Below are 13,526 nucleotides of genomic sequence, written 5' to 3'. Positions count from 1 at the left end.
GAGCAATAATTTTTGTCACTGCTTACTTTAAACAATATTTCCTATTTAAACATCACCCCATCACCCTTCAAATCTGCAGCTTACTGCAGTTCGAAATAATCAGTTTTTCGTTCTGCATAGAAAGTTCTAAAACATTATTTTCCAAAAGTTGATTTCATTTTACCTTGCACTTAGAAGAGAAAAGTTGCGCATGCTACCTGAAGGGTCACAATGTGTCCTCGCAGATGCTTGAAGCGGTGTGAGAGGACACGAGACCGGATCAAGGCTTGTAGCCGCTGGTAGCCGGTTCTCATCTGCAATGGCAAGAATATGTGTGAATTACAGTTATTTAACTTTATTAACGGGCCAATCAACAACAAATGAATACAAAAACACTGTTAAGAGCGGGCTTGGTTTCACCCCAAATGAAACTTGCATGCTAGATTATAAATGAGAATTGTAATCATACACTACATCCACATGATTTCAGAATAGTTACAAGTAATGATGACAGGCTTATTACAGAGAGTGATCTGTCACTTATGCTTTTCACATTGCCAGTTTCTGTCCTATCAGTAAAGATTATTAATCACCAAAAATTCACTCTCGGTTTACCTTGAGAATGCTTTCTCCAACTCCCAGCTAGAGTAGGCTCTGCATATTTGAAATTCAAGCTGAAGTAAGGTATGAACTTTTCATAGATAGCTCTAGAGTAAAGAAAAAATCATCAGTAAATTCTGTCAGCTTGATGCAGGTTTTTTATGAACAAGGGTGCCTTTTAGCTGCTTGAACGCTAAAGAATTGCTTACTTTGCTAAAAAATGTGTCTGACGTACACTGACTGCTTTACAAGTCAAATTGACTAGACAGGGGAACTTACAATTTATGTTGGTGAAAATGTGAAAAAAAAAAAAAAAACAGTAGTTTTATAATAGCCTTGAGAAATTTTTTGTGCCATGAGTACTTTGATATTAAGTGGCAGGGAGCATCCTCGAGCTAAGATTAGATGTTTACTCAAACGAAAGAATCCCAGCATTAAATGCAAAGGGAAGTAGCCATAAGAGCACTCTTCTTGAGCAACAAGAAATCATGACTGGGAAAAAAAACAAATTGAAAGCAAGATGTCACCTATAAATAAGCGCCTTAAGCAAAGAGAAGTTCACCGAAGTGTTCACAAATTTTTTTGTCGTGGCATTTGGTAAAAAATAAAAGCATCGTAAAATGAGAACTACAAAGAACAAAGGGGCTGAATTGAAGACAGAAATGATGATATTGTGCGCCACAATTAGAAGTCAGCTGCCTCATGCATACCGCCAGAAAACGCTTTCGCTGCAAGTAGGCCCTGAAGCACCGCTGAATGGTGAGCGTGCTCTTGCGCATCTTGAGGAAGCGACGTCTGTAGTACCAGCCTCGAATGGCCTTTTGCAGAATCAAGATCTTGCGGGTCAGCACCCGGTCCCTCTCCTGCTCCAGAAACAAGTCGTGTGCATCCTGCCAGTGAAAGGATTAAGAAGATTATTTCTGCAGCATGAAAAAATTGGACAGAAGACTGAGTGTATGGCAGGCACCTTAATACACTTTGCCTCAAGCAAAGGCTGTTCTTCTCAATAATTACTTCCATGAATGTGCCAATGTCACTGTAAGCTATAAACCGTATACATTTGAGCAAGGCACTTTTCGATATTCTTTTACAGAGCAAAACATTATACTGCACTTGGACTGCTATGACGAATCATGCTCCCTCTGGCAACCGACTGCGACCATCATATAGCTCTGTCATCATCACTGATTCCACATTTTTTATCATTCGACAAACCTCCCTCTTCCGTGCTTCAATCACCTGGGATCTCTTGACAGTTTCAAATTTGAAAGCACACAGAAAGCAGGATGTAGCTAAACAGTGACCCACAATGTAATCAATATTGCACTGCGGTAAATAAAAACCCGATGATCTGAACATAACGTGATGATGGCGACGATGTCATCGTGACAGGAATGCCAACTTCTTTTGCCACGTAGAGCTAGGAGAAATTAAACAGAACGAGTTTGCATGTCTTCACATGTGACATCCCAGGTCTTCCCCCTTGCCCCTTTCCAAACATCTACACTACAGTGTGGTGACGTGGGTCTTGTACCAATAACTATCGTATGTGCATACATGTTGCCTTCAGCTGCGCAGATAAACACACTACCAAATAAAATGCGAACATTTGAAAAGATTTCACTGATAGTACTATTTTAAAACAAGACAAGTCTGATTCTTCAACACGGCATCACAAGAACCTCGTGCCAAATAACAAACTACTATAATAAAGAAAAAGAAATGCATATAACACTCCAAACATCAAGCATAACTGATACTATAACAAGCACAAAACTAATCTACAGATCAGCACATTACAAAAAGCCAACAACTAGTATAACGTGCAGAAGTTAGACACACTTTTGCCAGCAGTCAGCCAACTATTTTTTATGCACAACTAACAGTTCCACTATTTTACGACAAGACCTAGAACTACTGCAACAAACGTCTTTCCAAGCAATTAAGACCCCAATCATGTAGCTGTGCTCTTTTTATCTCTTACCTGTCTTACCAGGCAGTAGGACGAGAGCACAAAACCTTGAAAAGTAGATAAAGCTTCCATACTGTGCATATTACCTACCTCATCGCTTTCCCCTTGCATTTTTTTTTTCTTTTAGGGGTGACTACAGGTGTGCCGATTTTTTGCCACTACTTTATCTTGGTAGGTCGCTCAAATCAGTGTACTATTTTACTGTTACTTTTGCAACCTGTGCAACATATTTTAAGAATGTTATAGTACTATACATACAACAAAACAATATATACTAGTCAGAAACATGGCGATGAAAAAATTTGTCTGGCTGAGTTGGTTTCTGTTCCATAGCGTAATTTCGACGTAATTCAGTAAAGTGGTAATGTCCTGAAACACAAAGAAATTAAATTTAACTTGTTTTCTTACGCTTGCAAAGATGTTAGAAAAAATGCTCTCACCAAGAACACATAGTGGTATATGCCAGCCAATAACATACTGCTACTGGATCATGCAGGAGTACAACAGCACAGAATACCAATTAGCTACAAGAACCATGCAGTGAAGCATTCAATTATTACACTACAGGCCATTAGGCAGTGCTTTATAGTGTAGCACAATGTACCCATGCTTCACACACAAAAAAGCTCACTTGATTAGGGCGAGAGACGAGAATTTCTCAGGCTAGTTTCCTGCAAAAAAATTTTTACACGAATATGACAAATTTGTGATGAACTTTGCGGATGCGTGGTATCGGCAAGGTTCATCACAAATATTTAACAAGCATCACAGCGCGGACCTAGATCTGTGTAAAAAAAAAGTGTTCAAACATAGTGGAATACAGATTAGCATTGATGTAGAGAGTGAATGAAGAATGAGCAGATAAAAAGACAGATTGCTTTGTAACAGCTCATTAAACAAATTGTGAATTTGGGTAGACTGGCACATGGAATTTATTTACCCTTGCTGTGTTTGATAACTGCAAGAATAGAATCTAGATTTACAGTGAAGAGAAACACAAGCTATATCACAGAGTTTGAGTGAGGTTCTTTTAACATAAAAGGAGGATCATTATGAGTGATTAAGATAACTCTCAAAGTAAAGACACACAGGAGAACAAAGGTGTTCTAAAAAGCAGAGCTTTGTTCCCATAAGAAAGAAGTGCTGGGGCACAGATGTGCAAACACAATTTTTGAAGTTCTTGAACACATTGATAATAATAAAACTGATTGATTTTATTATCTATATACCATATTTTGCTTCAGAGAAATGTGATTGTTAACAAATCCTGTTTTTTTTTATTTTAGAAAAGCAAAGCAAAGGCGGTGCTAGAGAAATGTATCGATGTATCGATGTGTATCGCTAGAGAAATGCATCGATGTGAGCGTAGTATGTTCATTTAACCTTAAAGTGAGGTTTTATAGCAATCAGATTTCTTCTGAGTAGATGTTTTCACAGCTTAGCATTTGCCGACTGCTGTGAAACCACCTTAACAAAAAATTTTATGCAAACTATAATTATAAATTTAGATGCTTTCACAGCTTAGCACTCCTCCACCGCAACGAAACCACCTTTACAAAGATTATATACCGCCTAATATACTTCTATTCGTTCATCTCGAATCTTCAATAATTGAAATTCGAATCGAAGCAAATTCGAATACTGCAATATTTTTTTCAAATATTCAGAGCATTGGAACATTTGTACAAGCCAACCAATTTCAAACATTCCACAGCTTTACTAAAGCAAAACATTAGACAGAGAGCTGCAGAGGTAGCTCAGTAAGCTCGATAAACAGCAAAAATCTGACCTTGAGAAACACTTTCGTCTTCCCCATCTGGTAGTCCGCCTTGCCAAGAACAGCGGCCGTGATGCGAGCCGTAGCCGCACGGCAATCAACCTTGTGCACGGGGCCGACACCAGGGATAAGAAAGCGGTAGCGCTCGACAAACTCCCGAAACGTGTGTCGGATCGGATAGCCTGCTCGTCGAATTCGGATGGTCTCCATCATGCCCGAGTAGCGCAGCTGTTTGCAGCACAGCTCCCTGTCAAACATCTGTGCAGAAACAGATTTCATTGCCATCGACAGTTTGCAGCACTGTCTATCAACTCATCAAAAACTGGTAGATGCACAATTATTTGCCAGCATTATCCGAGATGTCACATCGCTTCGTGTTTTATTTGGCTCACTCTATTTGTATTCATGCTTTGTTGCCTAAAATTTTATGCAAAACCATCACTTGAACCATGTGTAGCAACTAACAAAAAGGGAGCACTGAGGCGATCAGTCGCTGTAAGCATGGTCTAGGTTCCTCCTTCCCCTAATTGTAATACATGCTAAAAAAAAGATATTACCACTGAAATTTATGAAACTTCTGTATCTGTAATGTTGAAGGGCTAATAGCAAAAAAAAAAAATTGGCACTAACTTGATCAATCAGGGCATTTTTCGGGCAAATTTTCTGGAGGGCTGGCAGTCCAGAATTTCAATCAGACGTAAAAGAAGTTGATGACATGGGAGTACTATCAAGAAACATTTTTTTGGAGTACAAATTCTTTTTCAGTGCCTCTGTTAGCTACTGAACTGACTGTAAGGATTTGCAGGCTCGTCCAAGACATTACCTCATTCAACCCTGAATAACACAGTGAAAAAGTTCAGGGCGTGACACTGTCTGATGCACTTGCTCACCTGAACACTTCTGTGAGTAATGTTATGAGCTCGCTGCAAATGAGGCAGCCGTCACTGTGCAGCACAGCTAAACAGAACATGAAACCTAAACAGGTATGTATCACTCACCATGGGTTTCTTGTTCTCATTAGGCTTGATGCATCTGATGAAGAAAGGGTGGCACTGACTTAATGCCTTCATCAGAGAGTCAAGGGACCTCTTGAACTGGGCACTCAGCGTTGGCGTCTTCTTACGAGTGTCTGTGCCCTGCAAGGCACACATGACATAACTGAAGAAAGCAAGAATGCTTGTGCCCACCTCTACACACAAACCTTACGTATGCATTGTTTGTACAAAGCCAGTTAGTTGCGCATATCGCTGTGTTATTTTTAACTTATTCTCCGGACAGAACAGTTAACAGTTATGCTTCGAACATCACAATTAACTTCTTGCAATCAAAATTTTTAACCAAATGAAATAAAAATAATAAATAAATGATAAAGAATCGAATATATAGCAACTAACAAACTTGTCATTGCTTCTATGAGGTTACAAAGCTTGGACAATCAAAATAAGCAATAGTACACTAAGGAAGGAGCACAGTAAGCCTACCAAGTTGGCACTTATGTGTGAAGGGTAGCACATACACACAGGACCAAAGAGGAAATGCAGGTTGAATTTTGCGGTAGAGCATACAACTCATATGCAGAAGACAGTGGGTTTGAATACTGATAGTACTGGAAATCAATTGGTTTTTCTCCAAGATGTAAATGTTTCCTGGCCTGGTGCTGAGTGTGTGTTACATCGAAAGTGGGCCTTAAAGACACCTGCAGGTGTGTCGTATGGCCAAACTATGTACAGCCACACACAGCGTTCTGGTAGACCATCCACCACTGCTGCAAAAGCATACTGAAGCAGCCAGTGTGCACCTAATGATAAATTAGGAACAGTGGTGTTCAACGCGAGTTGCAACACACTGGTCAAGGTTGAAGGGACGGCCAGATTTTATACCGTAAAAATGGCAAAACTAGCCTTGCAAATACCAGTATTCAAAACAATGTTTATGTCGCTGATTGTTTTGTATGTCAGCGCCACTGTGATATGTTCACACTGCTTTAAACATGGTCAGCATGTTGGAACTTAAACAGGGCATGCCTGTATATTAAAGATCTTTCAGCAGTGTGGTCAGGCATCACAGAATCTCAATAGTCCCTGAAAAAAGTTGTAACTCTTTAACTTGCTTGCATCACCACTTAATAGACAGTTCAGGTTGCCACACAGAAAACTTGGTTCGGAAGCAGCCTAGATACTCCAATCAAAAGAAAGATGAGTTTAATTTCTTTCTTCTATCCAGAGCAGACTTTCATGATACCCCTCAAACAAGATAACAATGCTACCAAGCTCTTATATTACTCCATTACATAGACATATGACACCAAGGCAGAGTGTGTCTGCATACCATGCCGATGTCGTTGACAAAGAGGTTCTGAAGAAACTTGTTGTTGCTGACTTGTATTAACTGGATCAGGTCAGCACTGAATGTATCACGATTCTTCTCCAGGAAGTTTCGGGCATCATAAAAGACCACCCCGGCAAAATGGCTCAACCCAAACGCCGTGTTGATGTCAGACTTTGGCTTCAGGTAGTTCTTGTTAGTTCCATGAGTCTTGTGGAGCTTGTTTAGCAATGTCTGGTCAGTGCCCTGCATTGTGTCATGGAAGATAATGTGTAATACAAGACAATGAATAAAGCACGCAACACAGGATACGGGGAGCACATATTCCCAGTAAAAAAGTTAAAAGCTGGTTATTTTTACAGTTAAACTGCTATGAGAAAGGAAGGAGGGAAATTAACTTTATTTTTTGCCCTGTGGAATCTGACTAACAACTGCCGATTTTGGTTTTAAATGAAAAACAGCTTCAAACAGCTGATCTTTCATTTCAAGTGAAACACGTTTTCCCCATCTCAATGCCAAATATATATTAGAAAACACTCTGCACTGCTGTTTAGCACGAATAGAAAAGTAGCAAAGCTTACGTATTTGTAACTATCAATCTAATACGTTTGCATTCTTGGAAGACATACCATATATAATAAGTTGGGGGTTTTAAAGGGACTCTGAAATAGTTTTTTGAAGTTTTCTCAGCGTTTAGGCTAGAGCATCATCAAACCATTCGCACCACAAATTTAGTAACACGCCGTGTATCAAGGCCGCTGCAGACAATTATGTCATACTCTCCTTCTCGCCTCTGTCGGGCCTCCTCAACTCGTGAGGCACGCTGGTATTGCTGGGGATCACAGAGCTTTCACGAGCACGCTCGACGATTTGAGCTTTTCCCAACCTAGATCTTTGAAATCATACGCTCACAGGTTGCGCGCAATCTCGGAGGCCATCACATAGTGCACCTGGCAGCGTTGCACGCCGCCTGGCAACAGAGACGAAGATCGTGCGGTGGTTCATATCAGCTCTGATAGGTGCCGCCACCCTACCAGCCAATCTTATTTTCATGCATTCTACAACTCATGACAGGCAACCAGATCAGTAGCCACGGTGGCATGGCTGCTGACGTGTTCTGGCCAAGAGCATGTTTCTCTGTGAATGATCTGCACCAATCTGCAGGAATTAGCAGGTTTAAAGTGTTGTGATAAATTATACAGTTTAAGCAGCGAGCTAAAATCAGTCTCTAAATAACCTTTTGAACTTTATCTACTGGCCCAATGTGTTTGTACAAAATTGCCAAAACCATTTCAGGGTCCCTTGAAGTAACAAAATCATAATATGGTTGCGAGAGATGCCTTAGTGGAACGCTCCAAAAATTTCTACCACCCGGGGTTTTTTAACGAGCACCTAAATCGAAGACGGACCTAACACATGCATTACAGAAAAAAAATTCATTTTCTAAATGTAGATATTGCACAATAAAAAAAGGGAAGGCACACAGTGCAGTGTCTTTCCTTTTTCATGTCTACTTACAATTTTTTTTCTGTGCACTGTTTTTCTTCAAAAATGAATTTGCATCAACCAGCCCACTTTACAATTTTGATAGAGAAAGAAAACTAGAGATTCCAATGAAAAAGATTTTAGCTCAACTGGGCTTTAAAACTTAAACTGTTAGTTCAATGTACTACCAACAGCAAGTGTTTGCGGGACGCGAAAAATTGATAAATCTAAATTCTCACTTTGTCTGGGAATGTAATCTCAAAATAAATATTCCATACTTCACTTGGCATTCTGTCCTATACAGTTGCCAGCTTGATTATAAGCATTAAGCACTGAGATAGCAGAAATTTGCATTGGTTGTGAATCCAGTGTCCTGTAAACTTCTGCTCTTGATAGCACATAAAGGAACACACTTTCTGTGAGTACATTACATGTCATCCATGATTAAGGTGAACACTTATCTGGATAAAAACTCAATATAACTATATTAGTTTGATTTTCAGTTCAGTTCAGTTCAGTTTATTCATTCATTCAAAATACAAAATTCGTAGAATGTAGTATGCAGACGAGGGTCCCATAGTCAAGCGACTGCAGTGGGACCCTCGGTTAACAATAACAATAAAATTATTAGTTATAACAACACGTAAAATACGCAACACATGTGAAAAGTAAACAGTGAACTTACATAAAATAACATCAAGTAAACAAAAAAGGCAGTCAGAATGCGACACAAGAACAATAGTAATAAGTTATACAAGTAAAACATAATCACGCCATAAAGCAATAACCTAAATTTGCAAAGTTCCGATGGAGGCGGAAATGTTGTAGGCCCGTGTGCTCAGATTTGGGTGCACGTTAAAGAACCCCAGGTGGTCTAAATTTCCGGAGCCCTCTACTACGGCGTCTCTCATAATCATATAGTGGTTTTGGGACGTTAAACCCCACATATCAATCAATAAATTTGCAAAGTCTTTCCAATTTCATGCCCAAATACATAAGAATCGTTAAGTAATCATCGTTGTCAACCTAGTTATGCAAGATGAAGTTTTTAAGATCATGTTTGAATGCATGAAAAGATGACGATGATTTTAGTGTATAGGGCAGGTTATTCCACAATTTAATGACCGCGAAGGCGGACATCATTTTGCCATAATTGGTGTTACATTTAGGTAAAAGGAAGTTGTATTGGTGTTAGTGAGTAAACTAGCATCGAATAAATCAAACACAAGCTATTTGTTAAGTTGTTTATATAACAATATGATTAAGTGAAAATTAAATAAGCCAGACACAGTAAAAATACAGTTAGCCTGAAGGAGTGGGGTAGCATTAGAATAAGATGAACTGTTGGTAATAATGCGAATGGCCTGATTCTGAATGTGCTGTACAGATGAAATATGAATGTTATATGTATTTCCCCATGATGTAATGCCATAGGTGATGTGACTATGTATGAAGGCAAAGTATAAAGACAATAAGGCTTCAAGTGAAAAAAAAAAGGACGAGATTTGATGAGTGATCTTATACCAAATGCTGCTTTTTGTTTGACGTAAAGAATATGATTGGTGAACTTTAAATGAGGGTCTAATTTTACGCCCAGAAAACACACACAGTTAGACGCAGGAATGAAATGATTGTCAATGAACACTTGTGGAGTGAAAGGTAGCATTTTTTGTGATGTTTTAAAAACCATGAACTGAGTTTTGAGCGAGTTTAAAATTAAGTTGTTTAAGCTACACCATTCAACGACATTAGTCAGTTCTTTGTTCAACATATTGACCAGAGTAGGTAATGATTTATGCGAGATGTAAATGGTCGTATCATCAGCGTAAAGAATAACTTTAGAATCTCCAAGGCAGTCAGGCAAATCATTAATATAGATACAAAACAGTAAGGGTCCAAGAATAGAACCCTGTGGGACCCCTTGATTAAATATTTTAACATTAGAATTAACGCCCCCAATGCAGACTGATTGTTCACGATCAAGAAGGTAGTTTTTTATGAAGGTCAAGGATGGGCCAGTGATACCCAAGGACTCTAATTTGCTAAATAAAATATGACTAATGGTATCAAAGGCTTTCGTGAAATCAAGAAATACAGACCCTGTGAAATTACCGTTGTCGATGGACGTTTTCAAGAAATCGGTTAATGAGAGCAATGCTAAATTCGTAGAACTACCAGCCTGGAAACCGAACTGACAAGGCTTTAGCAGCTTAAATTTATTGAAGTACTTGTTAATACGTTTCACAAATAATTTTTCAATAAGTTTGCTGATGGAAGACAAAATAGAAATAGGGCGGTAGTTACGGACATCTGTCGTATCACCTTTTTTTGTGTACTGGGATTAACTTGGCTTTTTTCAGTGAGCTCGGAAATATACCATGTTTAAAAATGACAATAATTATATTGCTTAAGACTTCTGAAATGTTTGGAGCAGCAAGTTTTAAATGAAACGCCCATACATTGTCTAGTCCAGCGCTACAGTTTTTTAGACTCAGGATTGTAGAATAGACTTCGTCAATGGTAACAGGAAATAGAAAGAATGAATGGATACAGCGGGTAAGGGTGTACGAGGATACTTTGGGCCTATCTTTGTATACTTCATAAAAGTAATCACTAAAAGACTCGGCTATGTCAGAGGACTCAGTACAGATTTGCTGTTTATACCTAATTTTATCAATGACATTACTAACCTGAGGTCTGTTTAAAAAGTCATTGAAAAGTTTCCATTTTTTCTTTGGGTCATTTTTTGCTTTACAGAATTCTTTTTCATAATAAAGTCGTTTTGACTTTTTCAGCAGTTTATTCAACATCTTACTATATATTTTATACCTACGTCTCAAATTCACATTAAATGGCTGTTTTTTTGTTTTCCTGTAGAGATTATCTTTTTTCCGCATACTAGTTAACAAGCCTTGAGTTAACCAGGGATCACAGGAAAAAAGATTGTTATGATGTATTAAGTTATAGTATAAGAACTACAAGTTAGACTGCACGTCTTTATGCAATAAATCACCTGCAACTAGTAGTAGAATGCGAATTCAGTATTTCCATTAACATTTCCACTTTATGGCACGTGGTTGCATATCACCACAACAAAAACTGTCCTGATTAGGCAGTGAGAAGACTTCTTCCTGACCTTAGGGAACTTGCTTTCCTCATCAATCAGGGCCATGATGTTCATGGGCTTGACAGCGATGAGGTCCAGGCAGTCCTGGTTGTCCACAAACTCAATGTGCTGCCAGTTGATGCACTCAAGATTGTATTCCTCCTGCTCCAGCTTGAAGATATGCCGCACAAAGAACTGCTGCAGGTTCTCATTGGCATAGTTGATGCAGAACTGCTCAAAGCTTGGAAGGAAAGGTAGAAGCAGAGAGTGTTACAGTTAAATATTGTAAGAAACAAAGAGGTCACAAACAAAGCAAATTGTGAAATTCAATGTTTGTCTCGCTCAAATATGCCCTATTTTGCTATCTATAAATAAATGAAAATGGCAGAGCAAGACATACACGGTACAAGAATATTAGAAAGGCATCTATGCTACTTGAATTCATCTGTTTGCCTATAGAATAAAATAAAGGTATGGTGTTTGATTATTAAATATGTTAAATATGACAACTCAACGTGGAACACATAACTCTAGGCATGCTTTCTTTTCAATATTCTTTGCATGTGACTTGTTTAACTCAGTCAGTTAGTTAGGCTAAGTTAGTGGTGTACTCCATAGCTTTTTGCATCACAAAAAAGTAGACACAGGACAGAGATAACTTAGAGTGACTAAGACAGAGATAATTTATAGTGACTAACAAGAAAATTAGTAATTACAGACAACTATGTATAATTACCTTATAACTGTAACATTGCAGGCCAGAAAAACTGTTGATAACGTTTGTGAAAGAGCAGCACTTTTTTTTAAAAAGACATAGCATCAGAAAAGCTGACTCTTCAACAAAGCTGACACATAAATTTCAGCACAATCCTACAGTTAAGAAAGTAGACAAAGAAAACCAGAAACATTTAAGCATTACTCTAATTTAAACCTAGATAAGCAATGATAAAACAATTTCATCTGACCAAATGGTGCTAGAGAAATGTATTAACATGCCTCCTCCATTGAAAACACTGTGGCCAAGAAAATTGAGTAGCCGTTTATGAAGCTTGGGAGAGAAATGTGTGCTAGTGCAACACTGAAACATGAACAGGTAAGTATTTTTTTAAGAAGCAGCATAACACGAGCTTTGTAATTTAAAGCTTTCACCTTTCCCAGCTCACCTGTTGACAGCAAAGTTCTCAAAGCCAAAGATGTCGAGCACACCTATGGACGTTCGGTAATGACCCGCAGCTGACTTTGGCTTGTGGATTGCGGAGTTTATCTTATTCACAATCCAAATAAACATGCGGCCATAGATTCCCTTGACAAATGCATCACGCACATCCTTGGATTGGTCCACACTCATTGTTGAGACTACAGTGTCACCATGCGCGAATATGGTACGAGTCGTGAGGGCATCCATTAGGTGTTGCTGGTTGACCTATTTGAGAAAGAATTACAAAAGTTATTTTTCTTTGGCTTTACTAAGAAAGAAATTAAACAGTTTACTGCCCTCTCATGCCTAGGCTTTTTGAGAGAACAATCTACGTTTTGAGGCAATTAGAAAAACTCCAACCAAAAACTGTATTCAGAAACCCAGAGTTTCGAAGCCAGACCGGCTTCTTCCTCAGGGGGTGAGAAAGCCAGAGATGTGCGATGCTTATATACGCTCGCTCGCCTTGGGTGAAAGGTTCACCGCGACCCTTCGCAAACCCTGGCAATAGAGGGGGGCCAATGTTCCCGTGGACCGGTTTACGTTCCCCCGTCTGCTGAATGTGCCAGAATTCAAGGAGGAGACGTGGGCAGGTGTTTCTTTCTTTTTCCAGAATCACTGCATCGTCCGGGTGGATGTGGTGGTCAAACTGCTCGCAGTGTTCTGCTACTGCGCTTTGTTGGCTGTTAAATTGATGGGGATCATTTTTGTGCTGTCGCATCCCTTGTTTCCCCTATATAAGAAGCGGGGCAGTCGTCACACTGGATCTGGTGTACAACACCCTGACATTTTTTTGCAGGCGCGTGATCTTTGGAGTGCGTGTTGAAATTGACAATAATGGTGAATGGCTTGTGGGCAACGTTGATCCCTGCCTTTTTAATTATGCGGGCTATTTTTTAGCTAGCGCCAGCGACGCATGGGATTGTCACGTGTTGTCCTTGCGGCAATGCAGGTGCCACATTTTTACTCTTACGAAGGGCTCTGCAAGCAAACGTTTTTGTGTAGCCGTTTGCGCTGTGGTCACGGATGATTCTATCCCTTTGCTCCTTCCACCACTGTGGTGATGGGAAAATTCTTTAGGCCATCC

At 39.3% G+C, this 13,526-nt stretch overlaps 1 protein-coding gene across 3 annotated transcripts in view; it reads right to left on the bottom strand.

Moving 5' to 3' along the window:
• Window positions 1-13,526, bottom strand: part of ck (unconventional myosin-VIIa ck) — a 178,125-nt gene that overhangs the window by 54,083 nt on the left and 110,516 nt on the right. For all 3 annotated transcript variants that reach the window (XM_075891400.1, XM_075891402.1, XM_075891403.1), the window contains exons 11-17: window positions 12,408-12,667; window positions 11,275-11,485; window positions 6,657-6,899; window positions 5,327-5,464; window positions 4,341-4,586; window positions 1,290-1,469; window positions 198-293 (exon numbers count right to left, since the gene is read on the bottom strand). In XM_075891400.1, coding sequence (XP_075747515.1) covers window positions 198-293; window positions 1,290-1,469; window positions 4,341-4,586; window positions 5,327-5,464; window positions 6,657-6,899; window positions 11,275-11,485; window positions 12,408-12,667 — 1,374 coding nt within the window. The remainder of the gene's footprint in view (window positions 1-197; window positions 294-1,289; window positions 1,470-4,340; window positions 4,587-5,326; window positions 5,465-6,656; window positions 6,900-11,274; window positions 11,486-12,407; window positions 12,668-13,526) is intronic.

This window comes from Rhipicephalus microplus, chromosome 1, assembly GCF_043290135.1.
Source record: "Rhipicephalus microplus isolate Deutch F79 chromosome 1, USDA_Rmic, whole genome shotgun sequence".
Classification (NCBI taxonomy): domain Eukaryota; kingdom Metazoa; phylum Arthropoda; class Arachnida; order Ixodida; family Ixodidae; genus Rhipicephalus; species Rhipicephalus microplus.
The sequence above is the reverse complement of the archived record's forward strand: the minus strand, read 5'-3'. Positions and strand labels throughout refer to the sequence as shown.